The sequence below is a fragment of the Microdochium trichocladiopsis genome (genome assembly GCF_020744255.1).
Source record: "Microdochium trichocladiopsis strain MPI-CAGE-CH-0230 chromosome Unknown B0I36scaffold_2, whole genome shotgun sequence".
NCBI lineage: Eukaryota > Fungi > Ascomycota > Sordariomycetes > Xylariales > Microdochiaceae > Microdochium > Microdochium trichocladiopsis.
Window position 1 is genome coordinate 2,657,573 of NW_025763545.1, and position 26,935 is coordinate 2,684,507.

The 26,935-nt window shown below is 54.3% G+C and overlaps 6 protein-coding genes across 6 annotated transcripts; 4 read left to right on the forward strand and 2 right to left on the reverse strand.

Annotated features, from left to right (window-relative positions):
• Positions 1–1,514: 1,514 nt before the first annotated feature.
• Positions 1,515–5,330, forward strand: B0I36DRAFT_428435 (uncharacterized protein; the record flags this gene model as incomplete). Its single annotated transcript, XM_046162459.1, has 8 exons — positions 1,515–2,108; positions 2,201–2,602; positions 2,636–3,528; positions 3,612–3,925; positions 4,023–4,224; positions 4,252–4,316; positions 4,495–4,833; positions 4,897–5,330. The coding sequence occupies 8 exons, from the start codon at positions 1,515–1,517 to the stop codon at positions 5,328–5,330; spliced, it is 3,243 nt and encodes a 1,080-aa protein (XP_046017013.1).
• A 5,581-nt stretch (positions 5,331–10,911) lies between these two features.
• On the reverse strand, positions 10,912–11,726 carry B0I36DRAFT_315019 (uncharacterized protein). The gene has a single exon (XM_046152836.1). The coding sequence runs from the start codon at positions 11,591–11,593 to the stop codon at positions 11,339–11,341; it is 255 nt and encodes an 84-aa protein (XP_046017014.1). The 5' UTR covers positions 11,594–11,726; the 3' UTR covers positions 10,912–11,338.
• Positions 11,727–14,560: 2,834 nt separating this feature from the next.
• B0I36DRAFT_372148 (3'5'-cyclic nucleotide phosphodiesterase) lies at positions 14,561–17,375 on the forward strand (the record flags this gene model as incomplete). Its single annotated transcript, XM_046160086.1, has 4 exons — positions 14,561–14,726; positions 14,793–15,665; positions 15,728–16,323; positions 16,395–17,375. 4 exons carry the CDS (start codon positions 14,561–14,563, stop codon positions 17,373–17,375), a joined length of 2,616 nt encoding a protein of 871 aa, XP_046017015.1.
• A 929-nt stretch (positions 17,376–18,304) lies between these two features.
• Positions 18,305–18,791, forward strand: B0I36DRAFT_72561 (uncharacterized protein). Its single transcript, XM_046163281.1, has one exon. The coding sequence runs from the start codon at positions 18,389–18,391 to the stop codon at positions 18,710–18,712; it is 324 nt and encodes a 107-aa protein (XP_046017016.1). The 5' UTR covers positions 18,305–18,388; the 3' UTR covers positions 18,713–18,791.
• A 79-nt stretch (positions 18,792–18,870) lies between these two features.
• B0I36DRAFT_345947 (DEAD/DEAH box helicase) lies at positions 18,871–21,169 on the reverse strand (the record flags this gene model as incomplete). The annotated part of the gene is made up of 4 exons (XM_046156408.1): positions 18,871–19,091; positions 19,167–20,543; positions 20,581–20,814; positions 21,148–21,169. 4 exons carry the CDS (start codon positions 21,167–21,169, stop codon positions 18,871–18,873), a joined length of 1,854 nt encoding a protein of 617 aa, XP_046017017.1.
• Positions 21,170–24,370: 3,201 nt separating this feature from the next.
• B0I36DRAFT_372150 (histidine phosphatase superfamily) lies at positions 24,371–25,956 on the forward strand (the record flags this gene model as incomplete). Its single annotated transcript, XM_046160087.1, has 4 exons — positions 24,371–24,406; positions 24,605–25,395; positions 25,474–25,494; positions 25,911–25,956. The coding sequence occupies 4 exons, from the start codon at positions 24,371–24,373 to the stop codon at positions 25,954–25,956; spliced, it is 894 nt and encodes a 297-aa protein (XP_046017018.1).
• Positions 25,957–26,935: the final 979 nt, after the last annotated feature.

Consider the following 26,935-nt stretch of genomic DNA (forward strand, 5'->3'; position numbering starts at 1 on the left):
GAGCATCCAACCACAGCGAAGGGTCACTTCCTAAAGGAGCACCTCAGTACACTTCAGGCTTCACCAACCTAGCGCTGAGCCGACGCTAAGTAGGGAGTGCACTGAGGTAGAGTTGTGAGGTTGCTGTGAACTTCATCACTTCAGTACCAAAGCACGGTGCATCTCCCATAATCATAGTCCTCTGCTTCTCCTGTATTTAAGCTATCGAATATAACTTGATGGGTTTGCAGTACATCGTCGCATCGTTTAGCAATCAAGATGCACTCGGGCTTGTCCAACTTGTGCTAGTAGTCGTGTGATTAACACAGTTTCATTATTCTTGCTTGTTCGTATGGCATGCTCCTCAACGCTCTTCTTCTTTGTCATTTCTTGGTCAAGTTACCAGGCGGCTTCCAGGACTCTTAGGCGTCTTTCGTGCTGCATGTTGACCATTTCGAGGTGTGCAGGCAGTTCTGGGTTTCGTCGTCCTAGTCCAACTTAGCAAGTACATCCATCACAACCCAAGTCCGCACACAAGTTTCTGCTTTCCGCCTTACACGCACAGGGAAATCAAGCCAACTCCACGAAAGCGACTAATCTCAACTAAGAGGGCACTTCCCCTCTCACACCCAATACACCATTCTCGTGCCAACACGCAGGCACACTCCCAACCCCACAACTTACATCAAGCACTCGACTTCATAACCGCAGACGATCTTCTATCGTCACATGTGCGACATCCGTACCATTTATCGCAGGTGCATTTGGCTGCTATCGTCAGTTTCTCTCTTGGCCCAGGTAACGTCCTTGCTCGCAAGCTGACATCGAGCCCTTGATATGTAGCGACAGCAACTCATTGGTCCATCAACCACATTCCACTCACTCTGATACCACCACGGGCCTTAACGTATTGCCTACAAGCACACATTCATCAGCTCGGCGGCTGGGTTGAGCGACTTGGACTTCCGTCACTAGACAAAGAGGACACTTTCAACCATACACGCAGCTTCACCCTATACACCCTCTGGATCTAGTGATTGGCAGCGGCCTGTTCCGCCAGCCAAAACCGCCGCTGTCTTCCTCCTCATAACCCGTTCCTTCCATTTTGAACAGCTAATACCATTTATTCTCGAGAAGGTGTTTAGACATTCACGACATACTCACCGGCAGTCACCTCATCACTCCTCCTTCAAAATAGCACAATCTTAGGGGACCTCGTTCCTCTAACTCTTCCCTTCTCACCGACCCACGATTATTCCCCCAACCCAGAGCACATTTCTTATCGTCACGTTGGCGGTGCAACACAGTCTGTCCAAATCGCTGTCGAGTCCACCAAAAAACACATCTGGCTCTTTCTGGATCAAACACCTTACATCATCGCAACAATAACAGGACCTTTCATCGCATGGGAATAAATACATACACGTTGGATGATCCCGTCAAGCCCTTTGTTTCTCAGACTTGCGAAGCACAGAATCAAACACGCTCCTGGCCACAACTCGCCTATAGCTCAAGATTCCGCGTCTGACTACAATATGTTTGCAGCCACTGGCTCAACTGATGCGGGTGTGAAGCCGGAGAAGAAAACTCCAATTTTGGTCAAACAAGAATTTGCAGCTTCAACCCCATCGAGTCGAGGTCGAGACTCGGGCGAGACTGGCGAGACTGGCATTCACCAAAGCTTCACAGTGCTGAAGAATATCAGCGAGTCGACATCAATTGAAAGACTGCAAAAGGCATCTGAGATTTGCCGAGAGGTTCTGCGAGGAATTTCATCTACTCTATATGATTCGGTCAAGAGTGAATATCTTGATCAGCAATTAACGAAGGTGCATACCTTGACGGGAATTGAGGACAACTCTCAATTTATCCTTGGCATCGTAGGTTCCACAGGAGTAGGCAAGAGCTCACTCGTCAACACTCTCTTAGGTGGAGACGATCTTGTGCCCACAGACTGTGCCCTTGCTTGCACGTCCGTCGTGACTGAAATCTCTTACAACGATTCTGAAGCCGAGGATGAGCTCTATCAAGCCAAGGTGGCTTATATCGACCCAGTTGAGTGGAAAGCAGAACTTGAGCTACTTCGTGCTGATATCTGCACTGTTGACGAAGACAGTGAAGAGACGGTGGTACGTTATTCCGAGGCTGCAAGAGCGGCATGGGCCAAAGTCCGTGCAATTTATCCACATATCACAAAGCATTTGTCAACAGCAAAATAGAGTTTCTGATGGCGGATCCTGATATTTGCGAGCTTCTCGGCACGACACAGCATATTCGAGCTTCCAACATCGATGAGTTTCGTGGGACCCTCAATCGCTACGTCAATAGCCGAGATAAGTCGCAAAGCGCTATCGACATTGCACATGCAATAACAATTCTCAGTGGTAATCAAGACGGCTCCAACGACACTAGAGGAACCAATCATCCTCATGATGCCTCATTAGATGACTCGTCCTTTGGTGCGGACCATGAAATCGGTCATGAGAACACTGACGAGCATCTGGCGCGGTATCAGGGCAGCTCAAGAAGGAAAAAGAAGATGGCCCTGTGGCCTCTGATTAGAGTTGTTCGAATTCACACAAAAGCTGACATTCTCTCGAGCGGACTTGTTCTTGTTGATCTCGTAAGTTGTAGCCCATATACAACTGATGGCTAGCTGAAGATGTTAACATGTTCGATGCAGCCCGGAGTCCAGGACTCCAATGCAGCTCGAGACGCCGTTGCTTCGCAGTATCTACAGAAATGCCATGCAGTCTGGGTTGTCGCCGATATCACCAGGGCCGCAGCGGACAAAGCAGCTCAGAATCTTCTGACCAAGCGCTTTAAACAACAGCTCAGACTCGATGGCAACATCGAGAACCTCACCCTCGTCTGCACTAAGACAGATCACATTATACCAGAAGTAGCGTGGGAGCAATTCGACTTGCACAGACAACATGAGAAGTGGACAAATGCTCAAAAGAGCAAGACCGCCTGGGAAGAGCAGCATCTCCAGGAACTTCAGCAACTCGATCAGCGATGTACTGCTCTGGGTAAACTCGAGTTGGAGATTACGAGACGAACCAAAAAATGGGACAGTCTACTCGTCACCGTGCAAGCTGGTAAGAAGGCCGAGGTACCACGCACACGTGCGCGAAAAAGAAAGGCCCCCGATGCGCCCCCGACGAGCAACAAGAGGCATTCTGGACCAAACGTTGAGTCAGGAGCAGGAGGCATGACCCAAGAAAACATGCTCTTGAGTAAATTCTACGCTTCAGCAGAAGATGTATGGGAGAAGCTGGCCAACAGCCCTGCGACACTGCAAGTCGGCACGGACGTCTCCCTTCCGCAAGCGCGTTCTATGCTGCAACATCTTCAGAGCATAGCTGAGATAACCGCCAAGGAGGCGTACGAGGTTGACAGGAAAACTTTCCAGCTGAACCGCGAGAAGATTAAGCTGAACAACGAAATGCATGCACAACTTGCCCAGTTAAGACTTGAGTGCATCAAGGCGAGAAATAGTGTTGTCAAAGAGGCTGTGCGCAGGGACTTCCAGCGGGACTTGGAAGAGTGAGTGAAGCGGGCTCTTGGGGCCAAATTTGAGCTCCCACTTGTTCGTTTTGGACAACTGCTGACTTATATTTTCGTGACAGATCAGCCCCGGCCAAGGCTTGGAGCAAAAATGGGGAGGCTTATGGTTCCGGAGCTGGTTCTCGGAATAACAGAAGCGCGGGCTTCAACCTGTCAGTCTTTTGTGTCAGCACACTCGAATATAAGCGGACAGAGGACGATGAGCTTCTACATGTTACAGAGATCCCGCAACTGAAGAATCATGCACTCAACCTCACAAAGCAGAACCGAATTAGGCGAGGCAGACAATTCGTCACCGACGTGCTGGAGGTCTTGAATTCTCTGCAAATATGGGCGTGTGACCAAGTATGGTTCAACGGCGGCAACGAACAGCGGCGTATGGAAAAAATGTCCCACAATTTAGCTACTCTTAAGGCGGTAGGTCATTTTGTTGAACTCACACAAGGTCACTAGATATCTTTAGCTGATTGTAGGCTATCAGAGCCTTGATGAAGCAGCGTTTGCCTTCACGGAAAGTTGCAAAGACACACTCGAGAAGAGCATACTCCACAAGTTAAGGGGCGCTTTGCACAAATTCTCAGTAGAGGCTATCGAGAAAGCGGGAAAATGGCCCGTGGCAAAGGACAACCGTCTTGGTCTACCCTACGCGACATATGCGGCTGTGTGTCGTCGCAAGTAAGTGCTCTATTTCCTCTTGCGAAGTGCTGAGCTCACAATATACAGTGGCGTATTCTCTGGTGCTCTAGGCGAGCATGACTTCAATGAGGGTATGTGTCTGTTTTCTTCTTCTTTTTTCCCTTTCTTTCCCTTTCTTTCCCTTTTTCTGTCGTTTCTTTTCTGTTTTAGGGAGGGGGCACCTTGCGCTATACTCAATACTCTATCCAAAGGAATATTGTGAACCGACAAGATACGTTAGCCAACGCCAACTAATCACTTGCGGAATAGATCTTGTCTCGCCCCTGAAAAGCTATGTCGAGAAGAACTGGTCCACCACGTTCTCTACCGCCATTCCCCAGCTTATAGAAGAATTTGTGGACAAATCGATGGAGCACCAAAATGCATTCCATAAGATCATCGTCGAGGATATCAGCCCAAGTGTTTCTGCTAAAACGCTCAAGGCGCTCGAAGCCCAGCTCAAGGCCCGAAACACGCAGCTCAACTACAGGTCTGGAGCACTTACTGACGTCATTAAGCACGTGCAGAGAGAGGCAAGCCGACGATTCACTCCACCCGTCGCCAACCGCATGAAGAAGACATATGAGCGTGTGATGGGAGTTAATGGTGGTTAGTGTGACTTTGATCCTTTGGTGAAAGTTTCATGAGGTACCAAGCTTACCAATTGTATAGGAAAAGGCAAGTTCACGCGGATGAAAGAGACCATGTCGGAGCAAGTCAGAGCCAAGGCATTCGAGATGCTCATCTCGGCCCATGAGGCTCTGGAGAGCGAGTTTGCCAGCCTGGCATCACGGCTCGACCAATGTGCCAGAAGTTGCACAGCCAAAGCGTTTCGAGCACTGGAGCAAGATTACACAAATGTCCTCGGTGGCAATCATCTCAAAACCAAGGACGACATAGAGACGATCGCAGAGACGAAAGAAAAGCTCAGAAAAGTTTTGAGTACGGTGGATGAGAAGTTTGCTGCTGTCGCCATCGAGCTTGCAGACGACGACCAGCCAGTGGGACCCGAGGATCAGAGTCATGTTGAGGCCCTTGATGATGACGAAGACAGTCACATGGAAGACTCCGAGGACGACAGCGACAACGAGGAGCCTGAGGCTTGAAGCGACATGGGGGCCAGTAAGGATACCCGACACGTGGAGGACGCCGTGAAGTCTGGCTCCAACCTTGATTTGTACCCACCTGCTCGGGCTGCACACGTTTCCGATCGCACAAGAGAACTCTCGAAAGTTAACTCCCTGTTAGAATGCCCCATAATCATCAGCTGCTGACCCATTCAAGGCGGAAGGACTTTGACACTTATATGGCAGGTACGGCTTGGAGTAGAAGACTTTGTGACTTCGGGGGGCAGGTTTTGGCAAACAAGATTCAAATAGTGTCAAGAAAAGTTCATCTGGGCTCTCGAGAGTTAGATGAGTGGCTCTCCCAGCCAGCCTTTCTCGATTTAGCTGATACTGGCGTTTCGACGGAAATAGGTAGCTACCTGCGGCTAGATGGTAAGCATGCGTTGTTTAATCCAACTGAGCACCCCGGTTGTGTGCTTCGTTTCCACATAGTCAGTATTCAGACCGCGTATGAAACATTAATGCATGATTCGCAGCCTGTGCCTCACTATTCACTACTCACTACAATTCAGATATCCAAATATGCAAACTTTGCCCGAAAGTGCCCGTTGCTCAGAGACTATGAGTCCTCGTTGGCTTTCTGTTCGACTGTACCTAGCCCGAGACCATATAGTTCGGACCACAGACAGTTACCACATGTTTACTACATGCTCACTTGGCGAAGTTGCGTCCGGTACCAGCCTTCTGGATTACAGCCTATCCCCTTTCGCCAGGTGCAACGCAGAAGACGGCATGGAAAACACCTGGTCTGGTTCACGCAGTCTGGATCCCTTGTGCCAATATGCACCCCTTACTGAATTTCTGACCATCATCAGGCAGCCTCCTCCAGAAACAGTCTCTAGCTACTCATCAAGCATGAAATCGCTGGCCCGGACAGTCTCTCATATTCTCCTGGCGCTTGCCTCGGGGTGCCCTCTCCACTTTCATGGCTCTCATAGCGATGACACAGCAATTATGAAGTGCTTGCCAGGACGATATGATCTTAAGAGACGCAAGCCAGACAGGAGAATCTACTACCATTCGCCCATGATCCCAGCGCAGACGGCAAGTGAGCCACGAAGCCGCGAGCATATTTGACAAACCGTTGTCCCAGCACACGAACATCAACACGACCACGCGCACGAAACGTAAGCCATAAATACAGACCGCAGCCATGTCGTCGGACCGTGAGTGATGCAAGGACGTGAGCGAAATGGCTTCGCATTACAGCCTCTGCCATCTTATCTGCCGCTCGAACTATCCTGGCGCAATGGCAAATACAAGATGCCACTTGTCCGGATATCATGCTGATCCCTTCGAATTAGGGCTCGCAAATCACGCCCGGGTAGAACATGCAGCTTCACAGTTTCGCGGGATAAGGAGGAGGGAAGCCCAGAGCGAGAATTTCCCGCCCTCCAGCGGCGCCGTGGCAGGATGCTGCAGGGAATCCGCGCGGCACGCCGCCATATTTTCTCCTCCCTAGAAGCCAGAGCTTTGCTCAAACAATCAACAAGCAGGCCAGGAGAGCACATTCTCCAGTTTGAAATCATGCTTCATAGTCAAATATGCTCGTACCAGTGTTGCTAGTAGGAATCAACCTCGTCCTCCATTTGCCGTCGTACACAGCTGCTCACCTGTACATATGCTATCGTCATCAAGGGCTCGTGGAGCCTCCGCCTGATGCGGGCCCTCGAGCTCCCCCTTAAGAAGAAACCGCAAGGTCGGTTTGTCACTGGTTACCAAACGCGCGCGGACCCAGATCATACTGTTTTCGAGGGCGGGAGCGTTGTTTTTGGTTGGACCCGATTCCGAGCACATGGCCAAGCTCTTATCAACCGAGATCATCGCCGCTGACATTGAGATGTCGCCGCCGCCCCCGCCGCCATCACCGCCGACTTGCATGTAAGGTCCAAGCCGATCTTCTCTCGGACAAGCGGCAGATTCTCAACTCCCGGGACGATTGGGGGAGCCGCCGGTTATCTGACCCCAAGCAAGAAGATCTGCTGGCCACAGCCATCTGTACGAGTGCCAAACAGTGAGGCGGCAATATTGAGTCTCGCGCGCGCGCGTGTGTGTGTGTATGTATATTTCCATGGTGAATGAGCCAGTCCCCCCCCCCCCCCCCTCCAAAAGGGGATGCGGGAAGATAAGACGAGGCAACACCACCATCATGTCAAGCTTTCGAAAAGGCATTCCTTTGGTTTCAGCGTGGCCTTGGGCACACTCTGCTGCGAAAACGTGTCCGGAAGCCAAGAAGCCGGACTCCTGAAAGAGGCAACATGAGAGCACGTGGCAGAGCGCTGGCTCCCCTGGGCGACTTATCTTTGTTGGCAGCAGCCATGCCGTGTTGATCAATGCTGGCCGGAGTTATGATAACCACAGCCCGTTGGATGTAAGAGCCGGGCAGTTCGCAAGGCTTGGCATTCATGCTTTTTGCCCTATCGCCTCTGGCACATCAGGAATTTACCCCTGGGGACCACTCGGCGGAATTAAGCCCTGCCCTGGCCACGAAACATCACCATCATCACCCCTCGCAGAACCCTTCGCTCGCCGCTTCCGCCATGAGCGGTTATCAGCATCAAAGGACAATAAGTCCCGTGGCACTCCACGCAATTGGTCCGGAGACCAGGGGAGAAATGCTGTCAGCCACCCCAGTGGGAGCCAATCGGGGCCCTTGTCCTGGGACAGACGTTGAAGATTAGCAGCTGTAGCAAGCTCTATCGGGCAACAGGGTGCTGCTCCAAGCCAGGGTCTACCCTGAGCGCCAAGTGCTGTGTGGTCCCCAGGGGTCACGCAACGACCTGCTTGCGTGCTTCCCTTATCCTGAAGCGGCTGCTCTCCAAAGGGACCCTGGGCCGCCCCCGGCCCCTGGACGGATGCACTATCTTGGTGGCACACAGTTGATCCTCTGACACTGCAGCCGCCTCAATTGGTGAATCGAACTGCCGAGCTAATATGATGGAATTACCGCACGATGCCACGGGGGAGGATCCCTTGTGGAGTGGGAGGAGATCCTGTGTACAACCGGCAATTCCTCGGCCGGCTAGTGATTACTGCTTAGAGACATGGACATGCCGGGGGGAAACATCGCGTAGGTTGCTCTTTGGGGTTGCTTGCACATCGGACAGCCTCAGGTGACACGAAACGTGCGCAGGCGCAATTGCAACTACAGGTGAACCCCGGTTATGCGGAATAAAGGAGACATTCCGTTCAATCCGCTAAAATGAGGTATCCGCAGTATTGAGGGGAGGTCATTCTTGAGGTATTTCACGCCTATCCAGGCTCTGTATTCTACTGAAAGTACATGCGGATATCTCTCTGCTGTAAGGCTTCAATTGATGAGTTCGTAAGTACCCTTTCCTGCTTATTGAGGTAAGAAATGAGGCCAGTATCACCACCTGATTGCTCCTGGTAAAGGCGCAGTCGGCGGAGGGCCTCTAGGGCCTCAACTATGGTGATTCGTGGCTCAATTTCAAGCTCAGCATTATCGTCGTCGTCGTCGTCGTCGTCGCTATTGCCTGCCGGGGTAAACTGGTCGAGAATCTGCTGGTCAAGGTCGTCGGATTCTTCAGTCAGATTCTCGTCAGCCGGGTTCAGGAAGTTATGGATGTTCATCACCTCCTTGACGTGATGATTAGCCTGAAGCCTCTGCAAGCCGTACGTAATCTCGCGAACGGCTTCTTCATGAGTAGCAGCAATTGCTGCCTCAAGTGTGGCCTGCTGGGGGTCTCTAGGGGCCTCCATGAGGCCTTTCTTGAAGCACTTCGTGATAGTTTCAGGAGTCACATCTAGCTCCCAGGCTTGGATGCCCCATCGCAGAGCCTTTAGTACGTTCATTGTACTAAGAGGGTCTCTACCGGCGTCATATTCCGACAGCATATAGCGTACCCAGTACCGTCGCCAGTGAGATTTCCAGGCTGCAATGATTCCCTGATCAAGAGGCTGTGTTTTGCTTGTAGTATTGGGTGGCAGCCATATGATAGCGGTGTTTTGTAGGGGGGTCGCACTTGTCAGAATAGCTTCATATCCGGCTTCATGAGCAGAGAAGTTATCCATCAGCAAAATGACGCTTTTACCAGCCATTTGGCGGTCGAACCAACGTAGCCATTGCTCAAATATAGTCCCTGTCATCCAGGCCTTCCTATTGTGAGTCCATTCTAGGTTCATATGGCGGATATCGACCCCCGCAGCGGTGAAGGCGCGAGGCCTTTTTGCCTTGCCAATGAACCATATTGGTAAACGGTCAGTACCTGACCAATTACAGCAGAGATGGGCTGAGATCCGGGCCTTCTCCTTTTTGCGGCCTGGAAGGCTGCGCGTCGAAAGAGAGCGATCCGGAATCATCTTCCAGTAAAGACCTGTTTCGTCGCAATTGTAAATGTCATCATGGGAATACTTCGAGAGGATCTGTCGGATTGAGGCCATCTCCTTCTCAGTATTGACGATATTGACACTGCCTAGCTCTCCATGCTGTACGCGTAGTTTTATATCGTGTCGGCTTTGGAAACGATAGAGCCAGCCGTTCGAGAACTGCGGCGGCTTTTGGTCCTTGTATTGAGGCATTTGCGCCCAGAATTGCCGTGCTTTTGCCTTAATGACTTCGCCCGTGATAGTAATTGAGCTTTCAGCTTGCTGGCACCACATATATAAGGCGCCTTCGAGGTCGCGGTGAGGGTTATTATTGACCCGCGTCAAGTCGAGGGCGCGTGGCTGCTGTAGTGGCTCGCTTAGGTACGCGAAACGGCTGCCGAGGATGTCGGTAATGGAGGATGTCGAGATAGGCTGGTCGTACTGCTTCAGGAACCATTGCTGTAGCTCGATATGGGAGTCTGTCGGACGGAGACGTCGTCGTTCGCGAAGGGCTAGCTTCTGCGCAGTCGAAATGCGTCGCCGCGACGGCTTCAAGTTGGAGGGTGCGGTGGCGCGGGGTGCCATTTCGGGGGGTCAAAACGCGGTCCAAACGCGCCCCTATTTCACTCGGATTAGCGGATTTAGGTGGTGGCGATGGCCTCGCTTTGTGCGTAATCGATGAACGCGAGGGATTAGCGGAATCGCATGTGTTTTGAAAGGAAACAGCCAGTTCATCCGCAGAAGCGAGGGAATCCGCTTATGTGAGGTCCGCATAACCGGGGTTCACCTGTACGCGCCGCACCGAGGGTGGGATTTTGGGACAAACTGCCATAAGGGCGCCCACTCTGGTGTATGTGGCTTAAATGGGCTGAACGCAGCTGAGGGTGGCAACCACTCCGCCAGCCGACTAGCGTCCAAGGGTAGGCAAGCTAGCTGATATCTGACGTGATTGAACGAGGCTCGTATGAAGCAAGCACTGCTGGCCGTCCCTTTATGGACAATGAAGTGGCTGGCTGATCAACGCAACTAGGCAACCTGAGCACGCGCTCTATTGCAACCCAGTATCAACCACACAGGCCGGGAATCCAGAGCGGCCCTGAAGTAGGTGTGGCATACTACAGGGTCCCGCGCAGCGAGACATGCAGCATCCAGCTTGCCATTTGCATCTCTCCTCGAGAGAAGGCCGTGTGAGACATGCCCGATGGTCTGGGCCGCAGTTCAAGACTGCTGTGTCTGATCCGGAAGAGGGGCATGAATGCGACACGCATTCGTTAGCACGCAAGAGCCAGCTTGGCTCGCCTGCGCGCTTGATGTCTGGCGGGCCTCTTGGCGCTTACTGCCGCTCAGAAACGCAAGGGACGGACTTCGCCCCTGATGCCGTCACTGCTGGACTTTAAATGCCAGTGGGCGCAGTTGCAGGATGGGTGACGGAATGATCGTCGTGCTTGGTTGGCGCAATTGCATGCAAGTTTGCGGCGTAAAAGGCTTCTAGAATATCGAACGCTGTCGATCGGTTGTCACAAGTGAGTCTAACCCACAAATCCTTGCAAAAGGCAGTTCCGCGACAACGCTCCCGAGATGTCAGGCCACCAGCCTCGCGATGAGGCGGATGGCTTACCTGGTCGTGGCCTTTGTGACGGATTTGGCTGGTGTTGATGTCATTCCGCCGACATCTCCGCAGCTCCTGCTGCCCCAGACTTGGCTAGCTCATGGCTGATCAGAGAGGACTGGAACAGGATACCAGGAGCGCCGACGTGCAGGCAATATATGCCGGGGCCGGTGCTGCAGTTGCGGGCCATGGTAATATTGTGATGACAATGTTCCGACACCGCGAAACCAGTAACGCCGTCTATTCGCTGGCGTGCTATGCCCGACACCAGCGACTGGTTAGTACAAGGAGTAATTAGGAGCATCACCGAGTCGAGGCTACTTTCTGATTGGGAAGCAATGCGCAAAGCAGAGCTCGGCTAGGCCGACGCCGGGAGTTGAAGAGATGCGCCCCGACACACTTGTGAGGTCGTAATCACCAGCAACGCATCGCGAGCAGCGACGTTTGTAGGACTGTGAGGCCAGCGGCATCTTCTGTTTAACACTGACGATGCGAGAAATGACGTGGTGTGCTTGTGTGGCACCACAACTGTCCGGTTTGGCCTAAGTGGTAATTACGTACTTGCCGTAAATGGGCAGGCGTGGGTGCCATGGCTCAGCGTGCCTCCCTGGTCGCCTTCTTTCTCCTCTTCTCATGGACAAGGATAGCCTGGGCTGGATGATACTGAGGAGTGGCCTGTGCGAGACACGCCGCCCACTTTTCCCGGCCTTGTGCTCCCGACTGGTCTTCGGGCATTCGACAAGTTTTCTCGAACGCGGCCAGAAGCCAAACCGGGGCTCGTTGGGTTCCACACCATCTGGGAAGGGCAGGGTTGTGTAACCCTCTAGCGGCTGGTCTTCCCCGCCTCGACAGTCCTCCCGTCATCTCCTGGACGCAGCGCTGCCTCGCGCCTGTAGACGATACCTATCAATCAGTGCCCGTGCTGTGTCCGCCGGCTGCTTGCTCAAGGTTTGTATCGCCCCTTGGCCTTTTCCGGGCGCTTGCTGCACGGTCTATGGAACGCGCTTGGCCCGGCAAGGCTGGAAACCCGCAAATCTCTTATCTCTGCTCACTATACACGCGCGCACGTTCAATACTGCCAGCAAAAGCAGAATAGAGTAGGTTGAGTGGAACAAAAGTGGACAAGGTCCCAGTGAACGTTCGTGGCCTCATCGACCGAAATCAGGCGAAGAGGCGAACCCCCACGACGAACGGAGGGGCCTTGGACCCTTTGACGTTGCGGTTGTGAATCATCGTTGGCGTCGCGTCGCGGCTTGACTTGCTATTGTATTGGGCAAGTGGCACTCGTCGGTCTCGCTTCGCCCGGAGAGAACAATTGGTGCAAAAGGCACTCGGACGCCCGTGGCGCATAACTTTGAGGGGGGTCCCTCGAAGCTGAAAGCTGGGGCAAGCATGGCGAGCACTGGTGAGCATCATGTACTGACGCAGTAGTAGTGGCAGTTTTGGCCAACTGCCGAAAGGATGCGAAGGATTTGTGCTGGCGGAAATAGACTCGGATCGACAAGACAGCCTAAGGAATGCCCCTGCGTCGGGTCTGCTCACTGCTAGTGTGCGCTGGCAACGCATCAGCCCGCAAGGCAGCTACTTTATCTACGCTGTTGAGCATCTTTGATTGGGGAGAGGCGTGCCCAGACGCATGCTGGCGATGCGCGCGCGTGCCGGGCAAGTGATTTATTTCTCTTGTGCTCGAGCGAGAGAGATGCGGGCGTCGTGGCGAGACTGAGGCTGGCACGAGGGCAGGCCTGCTTGGGCGCGAAGAGAAGTGATGGACGTGGAGTATGCGGGAAGCGCAAGCTCGTCCTCCGCCGGTCCCTTGCAAAGTTGCAAGGGCAGGCAGGCTCCAGGCCGGGACGGGCGAGGGAGAGAGCGAGGAGGCCTGGGAGGAGCTGGGAGGAGGCGCTGCTCATTGGGCAGCAGCAGGGGAGGCCTGGATGTTGGCCCATGTGCATGCCCATGTCCATGTTTGGGGGGGAGGAGGGAGCGGGCGTGGTTGCGTGCTGTGCGTGCAGGGCGCGGGCTGACGAACTGGTCCTTGACTGGCTGAGGCGGGATGGAGGCACAGAGGCACAGAAGCACAGAAGCAATTCCCTTCCCTTCTTCCCGTGCTTCTGCTGCATGCATTGTGCTCCAGTGTCAACGCTTCCCCCACCCCCCCTTCTGTCTCGCCTGCTGCTCACGATCGTCGCTGACGTTTCCAAACCCACGGGTGCTGCTCGTCAAATCATCGTCGTGCGTGCGCTCTGGGGCCTCTCTCGCGCTCTTCTTTCTCTCCATGTCTGTCTGCTAGCTGATCTGTTCGTGTGTGTGCACATGTGCGTGTGTGTATGTGTGTGTATGTGTATGTGTGTGTGCCCCGTGTGTGCCTGCTGTCCTTATCCATGCCAGCAGCCCTCCAGAACAGAATAGCGTAGCTGTAAGGGCAGACAGAGTGTAGCGCAGGCCCTGCTCGCTGGGAACCCTTCACACACGGCCTCCTCCTGCAGCCGCACAGCGCCTCCCGCCCACGCTGCTGGTGCTTCTGCTGGTGCTGGTGCTGCTGCTGGTGCTGCTGCTGGTGCTCTCTACCCGAGATCGTCGCTCGCCGCCAGCGTCCCCACTGCCGCCGTCTCCTCCTCCTTCTCTCGCTCGCACACCCAATCCTCGCTCGCTGCTCGCCCTCCATTCTCTCTGCCCTCGTTCGTGTCCTCCATGACATCGCCCTCCCATCCACTTTGCTAGCACAGCACGCGACCTTGCGCGCACACGACCGCCGCCTCTCCCCTCGCGCTCGGCTCGCCCAATTGACCCACGACCTGCCTCTTTCCTCTCCTTCCCCAACCAGCCTGCCAGCCACTGCATCCTCGATGCCCTCGCTGTCCCGCCGCTCAGCTTAGCTGGCTCGACGACTCGCGACAACGCGCACGCCTCTTCGCCCCTCAACCCAGCTGCGCTGTCCTTGCTCCCCGACGCAGGCTCGCCCCCCTTGTGCTAGGCGACGCAGCCGATGCACGAGCTCGACTGAAAACACCTGGGCCGGACCAGGATTCATGACGCTCTGCACACCATCACGATCGACAGGTCCTTTGACACCGACCTAGACTTCGAACTCGGCACCCACATCACATTGTTTCTGCGCGTCTGTGTGAGATATCCCGGAGGGCAATCGCCCACTGGCTGCAACAAGGCGGAACACTGCTACAGGCTGGCCAGCACACACGCGAATTGCGACTTCCCACGTCGTTCAAAGGCGGAAGTGCTCCGGTCGTGAGACTGGATGCCACCACCCGCAAACATGGATAGTGCCAAGTGTAACGTGGTCTATGTCGATCGCAACGCCAGAGAAAACACCATTCTCGACGGCTCAACAGACAAGAATGTGTCTTTCGTGGCAGCCACCAGCGACGCGGCTGCAGAGCTGCGTGACAACCTGGACCTGCTGGTCAACGCGTTTGGAGAAGGTGGGTGCCCGCCAGATTGGAGTTGGACGTCCTGGACCAAGTATCGCTGACTGACGACATCTCTAGTGCACATCACAAACAATGGCGCTGCGTGCGTACAGAAGCTCTTCGATCTCCACGACACATCCTTGATGGAGCTCAAGCCCACATTGGTATTGATTGACCTCCCATACGATGAGGAGAGTACTCGGACATCAGCCAGGGCGCAGACATCAAACGAAACAGGGTCTGCGTCCGAGAGAGACCTCAACTCGTCTGATATTACCAAGCTTTATGGGCTCCGTCTACTAGAGCGCATCGTGTATGAGTCTCATTCTCGGAACCTTTCCAAGCTGATCGTGCCAATTCCGGTCGTCAGCTTTCCGCTGCTCAGGACACCACCTCCACAGCAAGATTCGCTCGAGCCAAAACGCGCAGAGGCTGCACACCCACCATACGCCAAATATCTATCAGAGGCGCCCGACCCAAGCAGTCGTATTCTCACCAACCGCGCTTTACTGAGGAAGTGCTTGGACGTTGGTGCAATTGACGTCATGGCCAGCCCACTCCACATGAAGACGCTCGCGACACTCGAAGTGCATGCATATCGTGCTCACAAGGAGGCAGGCAAAGACCAGCAGGCTTTCCTAGAAATCCGTCGTGGCCGTAAGCGGTCATGGGTCGGCATGCACGACGAGAAGCCGTTTTCATATCTCAGAGAGGCTATGGTGTCGGGTCTCATGAGCAATATTTGCCAAGCTGGGCAGGAGACGGAACCAAGTGTTGGCAGCATCAAGATCGAGGTATCGCCTGAGCGTCGAGATGAAATCAGGAATGCCCTTGGGCAGTGGCACTTTTGTGCTCATGAGCTCAGTGACGATGACCTGGTCATAGGCGCAAGCTTAATGTTCCAACACGCGTTCACAATCCCGGAGCTCGATCACTGGCGAATATCTACAGGTGAGAGAACCAGCCACCGTCGCCCTGGCCATCATGGCATACTGACCCAAGTCCTGGCGCAGATCAATTGACGGCATTTCTTGTCGCCTGCCGTGCAGCCTACAACACATTTGTACCCTTTCACAACTTTCGGCATGCTGTTGATGTGTTGCAAGCCACCTTCCACTTCTTGGTCAACATCGGCACGCTGCCACCTTTCTTGGCAGATGAAGGCACAAACAACGATACAGAGCCGAAGTCGCCACTTGCCTCACTTCTGAAGCCATTCGAGGCCTTGACGCTTCTTGTCAGCGCGATCGGTCATGATGTGGGCCACCCTGGAGTCAACAATGGATTTCTCATCACCTTGAACGCGCCATTGGCCCAACTGTACAACGACAGATCTGTCCTCGAATCCTTCCACTGCGCTGCCTATTCTCAGATTTTACGAAGATATTGGCCTGGGGTCTTTGACGACACGAAGATGAGAAGTCTTATGATCAGTACGATATTGGCGACAGACATGGGCTTGCATTTTGACTACATGAAGAAACTCGGCGATCTCCAGGAGCGATTGCAGGAGAACAACTCTGTTGATGGTTGGAATGGCCGCATGATTGAAGAGCAGACTGCTTTTGCCTGTTCCCTCCTGATCAAATGTGCCGACATTAGTAATGTGGTAAGCCAGAGAGAAGACCACTTTGCCAAATCTTACCACCCGGCTGACCTTTTTCCTCCTCATGTGCACAGGCTCGAAAACATGACACAGCCCTACAATGGATGTATATTCTGTGCGACGAGTTTTCTCGACAGGCTTCCATGGAGGCGGAGATAGGCATACCGTCGTCACTGATATCCCCTCCGAAGAAGGACTTTCTATCACTTGCCAAGGCCCAGCTTGGATTCATGAACATGTTTGCAATCCCTTTGTTTCAAGGCGTGGCAGATGTGCTGCCTCTGATGCAGTACACAGTCGAGGAGCTCGAAATCAACAAGGTCAAGTTTGAGAACGACATCGAAAACCTTCCAGCGATGAATGAGGAGCGCCAGAAGCGCCTCCTTGACGGAACACTATCCCCAAGGTCCATGAGCATTGCGCAACCCGAGCTGAACAGGACATCCTCCTTCGGCGCCGTTCTCCAGCCTTTCATCGAGCTTCCCGAGCACCATGCTGAGATCAAAGAGGCCAGTCGCTCCCCTCCTGATCAGGCAAACCACGTGCCGAACGTGGCCGAAACCTACAAAGAGATGAATGGAGTCGCCCCCGATGCCGATAGCGTAACGGACTACGCACCAACAGACTCGTATTCTATGGATCAAGACAGCATGCATCTGCGGCACAACGGGAAACAGCGCCGTAGCGAGACGACCGAAGGAAGTAGCTCGGTTCCATGTTCTGGAGACTGGCAATCGCAGGTCACAAGTGCGACGACTGGCAGGATGCCGATGTCCCCAAGCACGCAGGGAACCAGCATTCGCAGCCAGGCCTCGACTGACCACGACTTGGGACTGCCAACCACGACCGTGACTGGCACTGATGGCGACCAGTCAGCGACACCACGGGCTGACCAAGACCATGCTCTATACGAGGATGACTCTAATGGCCACACTTTACGTCCCGACAGATCGCTTAGGAAGAAGACAAGCCGGTTCCGGATGAATGCCATGGCATTTTTTAGGAGAAAACAATCGCCTGGCTCCCCATCTTCGGGCCACGAGCCAGCGACATGAGCGCTTGACATGGATGCGCACACGTTCTGCGGCTCACGCAGCCGACCGACTTGGGGCGGTGTCGATCCACAAACGGGGTTTTGGCGTTAATGGGTTTGGGCGCTTTGAATCGCTCTGGACAACCTCAGGACGAGCTTGATTTTCCATCCATGTTCCAGAAAAGGAACGAGCGGTGTAATGGTATGTACGATGATGACGGGCACCGGCTTTTTGTGAGCATCCCGGAGGTTCACCGGGGAGTGTACAAGTCACTCAAAAGGGGCGTTTCGGAGCATATGCTTTGGTCAGAGTGTCATTCAGGAAGCGGCGTGAGCAAAGCGGGGTGACAGGAGTACTACGGGCTTGGAGATTGCCTCCTGATACGAGTGTGTCTTTTTCTGCTTTCAAGAGCTAGAATCGCGCCGAGGGAAGCGGCTCGGAACGAGGCGATGGACGGCAAAAAGGTGACGAGAGGAGGAGGAAATGTGACGACGTAAGATACCTTTTTGGGGGCTGGTGCTATTGTTCTTACACCGGTCCTGTTTCACAAAGCCAAGAAATGAATTATACGGGCACGACGCCAGCAATGGCCGCCGTGCCAGAAGACCATATTCTCAGATTTGTCAGACTCATTGTATCTGCATGTGTCAATGTGATACTCGGAAGGGCCGCCCCTGGAGAGATCGGCCTTGCGTGGAGCAACGAGACGTCTTTCGCCCTTCCCTTGTCAGGGAACCCCATAATAACTTCGAACAACGAAGCATTATTAGTAGTATATCTGCGACTGGACTGATCTGACGTGTCATCTGTGCAGGCGGTGGAGGTTGGAATTAGTACAAGGGTGGAGGAAGAAGGAGAAGAATGGCGACTGCTGCACCGCTCTCTGAACCAGTTCGCTTCTTCTCCCATGGGTGTGGCTCTTGTGTGTTCTGGCGTGTGGTGAATCTTGTGGGGGGGGGGGGGGGTTTACAAAAAGGTCCCTTTTGGTTTTCCTTTTCTATTTAATATAATACGTCGCCTTGCTTTATCGTTACATGTTTCTCTATTTTCATCTTGTCGCTTCGCTTCCCATGGTTAAAATCTCTTTATTCTTTTTCTCCTGGGCCCGCCTACCCGTTTGCCCGGCTCGGCTATCTTTGGGGGTTTCGGTCGAGCTACCGCGCGGTGAGATATATAGTTTTACAGATTTGACAAGAGGAGCACTTGCGGGTGCTGCTGCTGCTGCTGTTGTTGTTGTTGATGTTGTTGTTGTTGTTACATTTGGTTCTGTTTTTGTACATGTGATGATTACACACGAATACTATAATACAGCTGAGCCAGATTTCAACTCTCACACCAGGGTGGAGTGGGATAAATAGACTCGTTTCGCCCTCTGTTATCGTGCACGCGGCCGGTGCACGAAGTGCCTAGCACAGACGAAAGAAAAATCCGGGCATAGCAGCAGCAGCTTATACGTCTGGCCGAGGCTTTTTTCTTCTTCTTTAGGGCAGTGGATATTTGTTTTTTGCTTTGGCTTTTAGATGAGGGCCTGGCCCATGTACATGCTCTCGCGGACCTCGGCGACAATGTCACGGCGGTCGGCACGGCCGACGAGCACGATGCCCCGTCCGCGCCTGCCCATGCGGCCCGCGCGGCCGAGGCGGTGGATGAAGTCGATGGTCGTGTGGGGCACGTCGTAGAGGATGACGTGCCGGACCGCGAGGGTGTCGATGCCGCGGGACGCGAGGTCCGTCGCGACTATGACTTTTGTGTTGGGCAGAGAGCGTCTGTTGGTGCCGCCAGCAGCAGCAGCAGCAGCAGCAGGAGGACTACTGGCTTCATCGGATGCGGGTCTGGTAGTGAGTAAGGGTTCTTTCGTGGTGAAGGAGCTGAGCATCTCGGACTGGCGCTGCTCCGAGGTGTCGCGGTGCAGAGCGACCGCGTCGATGCCCTTGGATCGCAGATAGTCGGCGACCTCCTGCGTCTTCTCGCGCTCGTTGACAAAGACCATGATGCGCTTCACGTCCATCTCGCCGTCCGACGAGGCGGGGCCCTCGTGGCGCGCTGCGTCCTTGCCGATCGACCAGATAGCGTCGGCGCAGGCGAGGTCCTTGTTGTTGCGGTAGGGGTCTTTGGACACGTCGATGACGCCGAGCTGCACGCGGCGTGGAATGGCATGGAGGTTTGGCGTGGTGATGCGGTGCATGTCGGGGAACTGTGAGTTGAGAAGGTTGTCGAGCCGCTTGGGGATGGTGGCTGAGCACAGAATGAGCTGCTTCACGGACGGGAGGGCGCGGTCGAGGATGGATGTTGTGACTGGCGAAAAGCTACGGTCAAAGAGGGAATCGGCCTCGTCAATGACAAGGTGGCTGACCCGCGAGAGGATGTTTGGATCCGAGTCCGCCATCGACGCCAGCAGATGGGGAGTGGCCACGATGAGATCAATGCCGCCGGGGGCATACATATCCCGGTTGATGACTTTGGCAGAGACATCGGCCGAGAAGCGCGCAGCCTTGAACTTGACGGCATGCGAGAGAGCCTTGGTCACGATGCCGACCTGGTCGACCAGCTCGGCGGTCGGAACCAGGATAACGGCCTTTGGCCGAGCCGCAGTCGGGTGCGGCTCAAAGTCGCGGGGGCCGGTATAGTCGGGCTGCTTCATGGCCTCCATCTGCTTGGAGAAGTACTCGCGATACTCCTGGATGGCGGGATCGGCCGCTTCGGCCTCCTTGATGGCGTGGACGACAGGCAGGAGATATGCGAGCGTCTTGCCGGAGCCAGTCTCGGCCGCGAGGAGAAACTCTTGCCGTGCGGGCTTCGCTTTGGACGACCTGAACTTGCGGCCCAGCTCCTGCCCGAGCAGCGCGGGGATAGCAAGTCGCTGGACCGGCGTGGGCTTGAGGTCGACCATGCCCTTGAGGACCTCGCCCGAGATGGCCTCCTTTATTGCAGGGCCCAGCGTCAGCTGGTCAAACGATTCCAGCTCGCTCATGATCGCCTTGGTGCGTGTCCGCTGCCCGTACGAGACCGTCGTGAGGGCGTTCTGCATCTTCATCGCCTTGGTCCTCCGCTCGTCCTTCTTGTCCCCCTTGTTGCTGTCGCCGCGGGATCCGCTGGTCGGCCGGTTTGGAGGTCGTTTCGAAAAGCCCGGCCGGCTGAGGTCGGCGGGAGCGGTCGTCCGGTTCATGCCACCGAAGGGGCCGGGTGTTGCTGATCGTCGCTTCGAGTCGTCGCGCCCGCGGCTAACCCTGCTGCGGTCCGACAGCACCATTCTCGAAGGCCCGGCTCTCGGACGCCCAGAGTAGAGCCGTTGCGCAGCCACGGCCGGCATTGGTGCCGTGGTGAAAGCGGCCGGGCGTGCTGTGGTGACTCGGAAGAGGCATGACGGGCATATCGAGGGTGGGATCTGGGGGCGCATGGCTGGAGACTAGTCGGCGAGGCTTGCGAGGCTTGCAAGGACGATCCTGGAGACTTCTGGGATCTGCGACAAGAAAGTCTCGTGAATTGCTGGATGTCGATGTTGCTCATGTTTGTCGTTGCATCTGCTGCGGCGACCGCAAGTGCAGCTCGCCTGTGAGGCCGCAAAATATCTTATCGATAGCGCAACTTCTTGAAAGCGGGATGACCCATGCCAAGTCTTTGACGTTTATGAGCCTGCCAGTTGATTCATCATCGAAATCTTGGGACAATATTGAGATGATGGATCGAATGACTGAGCTGGATTTTCTGGTGTGCATGTATTATCATCAGTAGATGTTGTTTTGGCGCAGGTAGAGCGAACCCCATTGAGCGGGTGGTGCTCGCAACCACTTACACCAAAGTTTCAATTCATGCATGGGCTTGCAAAACACAACCACACCAACTTCTACAAGCTGACTGTGCAAGGCAACCGTCACCACTGGATCTGTCCGGTACTGGTCTTTGTGAAAATCACAAGGAGATAGTTTCGCAATCGGCCGTCTCCTCGAAAGCTGCGGGCTTTGGCCTGTCTTCCCCTAGCATATTGGTGACGGCTGCCTTTGTAAGTGAGCACGCCGCACAGTCTTGGTTGTCAAACCCCAGGCATGCGTAAACTATACCAGCTGTCGGTTGTGATGTGCCCAAGAGTCTTCCGAGTAGCTTTAGGAAAAATCTACTGACGAATAAAACGATCAAACACTTCTCGAATCGTATTTCGAGACAGGAACATACTCAATGCTACTCTTCGCACAGGGGATAAGTTCTCGTTGTACACAGTTATTCTAACCGACCGAACTCCTCGGGGAGATACTTCCTCGAGTCATGCCATTCGTCCATCGTACGGCTCTGTCATGAAAGTTTAAATGATTCAGCGATGGCCTCACTCTCCCCGACGATTGCACGATCCTCGGTCTCATAATTCCCATTTTTGAACTCAGTTGTCCAACAATCTCCCCACTGGTGAACCACACTCGGAGATCCTGATCCCTAGAAATCGCATTCGCCTCACCGAGACACGTTGTCGCGAACTTTGACGCCACCCGCCTCTTCACCTCTGTTGCCAATCAGTAACAATGGGCCCAGTCGAGAACCCTGGAGATCTCCTGACTGCCTCGTGTGTCAGGTACATGTCTCCAACCGAGAGCTCAAGAACTCGGTTCCCGAGGTGTGAAGTGGGTAATCACTTTCCCTCAGAGACAAATGACTGCTCTGTGGTTGAACTGATAGTCATACTGAGCACAAAGAGCGCGCAGCAGCAGCAAGAGCAAGATCAGTCAAACAGGACCCGTTCCTCTTCGAGTCACTGGCCGGAGCGGTCCCTGAGGATCTTCTTGCTTGCATGCTGGAGCTGTCGATCCGGTTCTACCACAAAGAAAAAAAGGAAACAACGTTACTGAACATCCCCTCCTGGTCTTCACGTCCGAGCCCGGTTCCAGCCCAGGCCTACCTTCTGCAACGCTTTGGACACCTCGCGATCGCCGTGGTCCTTCGTCGCGCAGGAAGGCACATGTCTGGTCAAAGTTGGGGGCTTATACGTGGCCGCGACATGTTCTGGACCCTTGTGGAGACGGGGAGTTGTTGAAGGGCACGCCTGGAACCGGCTATCAAAAACTTGGATACTGCCCAGGCAGACTCATGGGGCGTGGTGGCCTGCAGGTCCTGCACTATCCGCACCCGCACAGCAGCGGACATCCAATCCCAATGCGTCATGTCTACATCGATCCCGAAGGACCACTGCCAGGTCACTCATAGTGAGAGGCACGTATCACTTGGGCGAGTATGAACAGCCGACGGCCGGCGATCATCAATATGTGTCGCCGGAGGGGGCAGCCGGACCCCCCGGTGGGCACCGGTAATGCCAGGAAATCGCCAGGAAAACATCGGCGCTTCTTGGCTCCTCTTTTTCTTCCATTTACGCGGAGGAAACCAATCCTTTACCAAACAGCTGCCGAAAGATTTAGTTACGATCTTCGAAAAAGATACGACTCGGCAGCCGCCACGTTGCCGTCGGTGGCGCGCTGTGTGTTTGGCTAAGAGAGCTTCGGGATCTTGTCCTCGCCACGGTCGGTGTTTGCGAGCGGGTACCCGATCCAAAACCCGATAGATATCAGAAGAAATGTGTGCGAGAGGTCTTTTTTCTTGACGTCGTGGACGACGCCGTACTCGCCTTGGAGGGCGGCGGGGGGGGGGGGGTCATTGTATCAACACAGACAAGAAAATCTGCAGCAGGACCAAAACGGCAAGTATAAAAAGCAAAACGCTTTTGCTGCGCAGTTCTTTCTGCCTGAGCAGACAAAAAGACGGGATCGATGGCGTCCTGGCGAACCCTGTCTGTGTGAGATTGTCAATGGCACACTTCTTTAAAGATGAGAATGATGGAGATTTTGTTTTCTCTCTCTGGGACAGAGCAGAAGATTAGCACATTGGAGATCAGACACGATGCTTTGGAAAGATAAGTCAGTGTCTACCGGCGGGCGGGCGCCCTCGATTCTCGAAATATCTCCACACCCCGGATTGCCAATGTGAGATGGACGAGCATGATGCGTTGCTGAGATATCTGCCCACAAGTGACGTGACGCAACGCTTGTGCACAAGGGTTGCTTTGGAGGAAGTGAAGACGATGTAGTCGAGAAAAAGTAATTATAGGTTGGCAAAGGGACGCCGGGACAAGATGACACAAGAAAGCAAAAGAAATGCCGGGTGGAGTATAAGACGCGGCACAATGAACGGCTCCACGCGGGCCAGGCTGGTCCCCTTTTGTCGCAGACTGCATGCAAGCCATCCAAACAAGAGGGGGGCCGGGATGCAACTGCTTCAGGGCGCCCGCCCATCCATCGTCATCCGGCAGAAGCAAAAAAACCAGTGGCGTTAGGATACTCGATTGGGCAGGCTACCTTCCGGCAAGGCTTTCTGTGCTGCTGCATGCTTGCCTGTGCGGGACGGAAGACAACTTAACTTATTGCTTACACATATATCTGTCTCATGTTCCGATTCTCACCTCGACTGCTGCTTTTCTTTTCGACTGAGCATGACACCCGAAGAATCGAGTGGCTTGTTCGGAAAGACCTCCGCCATGGCGCCCGCACCGTGCATGTATGCGCCGAGATACTGTACGGCACCGTGCATCAGCAAGTGTGTGTGCCTCGGCTTGTTGCTCGAGGTTCCGCATCTGCATTCCCTCGCGGTGAAATTGGGTATTAACTGGGCAGCTATTCTTCGAGCCTGCGACATCGAACACGCCCATCTGCCGCTTCAGTACGTGAGGACGCAGTAAGTCTGACTGATGGTCTCACAGGCTTTTGTCCATGCGAGCGGCAAGCCTGTGCAGCTCTTGTGCGGGTGCTGTCTCATCAGGTTGGATCATGCTAACTACCTAGTTCAATGTTCGACCCAGGCCGGCGTCTTTTCCAACTGCAAGGACAGCCATCCCATGCTACTGCTGAACTGCAAGCCGCAGGCGATCCGTAGACCCTGAGCCCCACACGAGGCTTGACCGTCTCCTCGCCAGTTTCAGTCTCTTGGCACAAGGGTCTTCCCTTTCGCCAGTCCGAGGCAAATCAAGAGTTCAGACGTCCACAATGTCTTTGGAAGTCATCTACGTCGTCCGCCATGGGGTAAGTGTTTCCCAGTCCCGTCTCCTCCCGCGAGCCCACCAGCACCAGCCTCTGGATCCGCCGAGCACAAGCCGCAGGGTTAGAGGTTACAGTCTCACACTCTCCCACTCGTGTCATGACTAGCTCATGTGCTTCCGGAGGAGGCTGACTTGTCAGCTCATCTAAACTGCCGTGCTTACCATAGTCTCTGCAAATCAGTTCCGCACATCATGGGTTGTGGATCCTGGGACGGGCAAGTATAGCTTGACCATCCGGTCACCTACGGGTATCGCCAACGACCCGCCCCTTACATCACATGGAATCGACCAGTCGCGCGAGTTGGCGGCACATCTCATCAAGATTCAGCCGCCAGTCGACCAGGTCTACTCGAGCCCTTACTACCGCTGCATGCAGACGATACAGCCTTTCGTGGACCTCCGCAATGGCGCCTCGCCACCAGACACGGAAATGCGGGCTCAGCCTTTGAGCGGAGAGGCCCCTTTCACCATACGAGCAGACGGCGGCATCAGCGAGTGGTTCGGGGCTGCGCATTTCGAGCATCCGTCCTTTGCCCCACTGGAAGTCTTGGAACAGTACTTTCCCGCCGTGGACGAAACGTACACGTCGGCGGTCACCCGCCCACCCAATGGTGAATCAGCCACCGCCCTGCATCTGCGTGTGGCGGAAGCCATGCGGGCAATCATAGCCCGCAGCAATAGCGAGGGAAAGAGGGCTATTCTCCTGTGCTCGCATGCGGCTACAGTGATAGCCCTCGGGAGGGTGCTCACGGGCCGTATTCCCTCGGATCTGGAGGAGGATGACTTTAAAGCGTTCACATGTGGCCTGAGCGTATATCGTGTACAGCCGCGGGACGTTAAGCCAGATGAAGCTTCTTTTGAGCAACAAGCCTCGGGAAATGACTGGACAGATGGCCTAGCAATGCGCGGCGGTTGGGAATGCGAGGCGAACTCTGACTGCAGTTTTCTCAGTCATGGACCAGAGCGTGGCTGGTAAGTCTCTTCCTGTTATCCCCGGGTCTCTGACTTGCGAGCCACTTTGTCGATGATGTCACTTCTGACAATCTCTAGGCGATTTTCGGTCGACGAGTCGTTCGTGGACTTTGGAGCTCCAGAGCCGACGAGCCTGAATACCAGCGACCAGGAAAGGACCGCTTCGGACAATCCCAAGCTATAGGAAGTCCTCGCCCCATATTCACGACATGAGTCAACCCAATATTGCCTCCGTCATCTGGTACTTCTTCTTGACTTGCTCGGGTATTTTCAAGCACGACAGCACTGTAGAGGCATAGACTTTCTTTTTTTAGGTCTTTGGGAAGTCCAAGGATAGACATGCGGTGATAGTGTAGTGTAGACATTGGGCGGACTCGATGTCGGATCCATTTCGCCTTGACATCAACCAGCCAATCAGCCACACCTGGGCAAGAATGATGGCTGTGCGGAATGGCTCAAATAGACTCTCCTTAAGAAAGATATAGACCTACCCCAAGAATGTTTCGATTCTCAAGAATCCATGAAACGAATGGCGGACAGGAACAGTACACCACCCGTTGAAGTGCCTTGCAATGACCTCGACCCTGGTGTGGAGAATGCAACTGGCTGTGTTTCGACGAGGAGTGTGCGCCAGCCTTGTTAAGCCAGCGACTTTGCTGAAGGTGGAGCCCAGATGCCTCTTTCATGTACCTGGAGTACTCGCGATTCGGTGTATCGACAGTCGGTTACTATCATATTGGCGTCTGGGGCTGAGCGTGGACAACATTCTGTCTGTGCTTTCAGACAACAGCTCTCTCGAAGCATCGTTCAAAGTATAGCGTGGCCAACGAGTTTTGATGAGCGGATGCTTCTCACGCTGAAGTGCCGGTGGCATCAGAAGAGAGCATCCAAAGTGATACCAGCCATGAATTGAGCCGAGAACGGAGTCTGGCCCCAAAACGGCCCCCAAATCGTGGCATGGTTGGACCCCTGCTAGTCGTCCACGAAGAAGACGAGCCGCGCTACTACACAAATGGCTATTTCAGTCTCACAAAAACGTCATTGTCTCTGGGGCGCGTCTCAGACAGTGGCCAGGGAGCTCACGCCAGCTGGCGGGGCTGTCGTGTATGGAGTACTTTTTGGGCGGCGCGCATGGCGCTGACGAAGCAAGTGCTGCCGAAGAAGCAATATGGTTGCATCTGGACAGCCAACCGCACACCACAGCCAAGAAGATGCTTTTTGATGTGCCTAACCCGCCTCCAAGGTTCATTCTGACCGGGCCAAGAACGGGATTGATCTGCAAGAGCCCTCTACGACTGTCCCGAGCACGGTCTTGGCAACGGTTTTGGCGAGGTGTTGTACCCACGATGCATGGTGGGTGTGTGACCTGCAGAATCGGCAATAGCTTTTCCGATCTCGGTTCAAGCTGGAAGGCCAGCCTCTCAGACGATGTCATTTGTGTGCAGGCCACGTACGGGGCGCCCATCCGTTGTCAGCTCTCATGTGCGTATTCCAGGATTCGCGCGCCTCGTCCGAGCTCTGTCGGGTCTTGTGTGGTGCC

Bases quoted from the DNA above. Each gene is read 5' to 3' on its own strand.
- B0I36DRAFT_315019 (XM_046152836.1), bottom strand. From the start codon at position 11,593: ATGCTCCTAATTACTCCTTGTACTAACCAGTCGCTGGTGTCGGGCATA.
- B0I36DRAFT_72561 (XM_046163281.1), top strand. From the start codon at position 18,389: ATGTTTCTCTATTTTCATCTTGTCGCTTCGCTTCCCATGGTTAAAATC.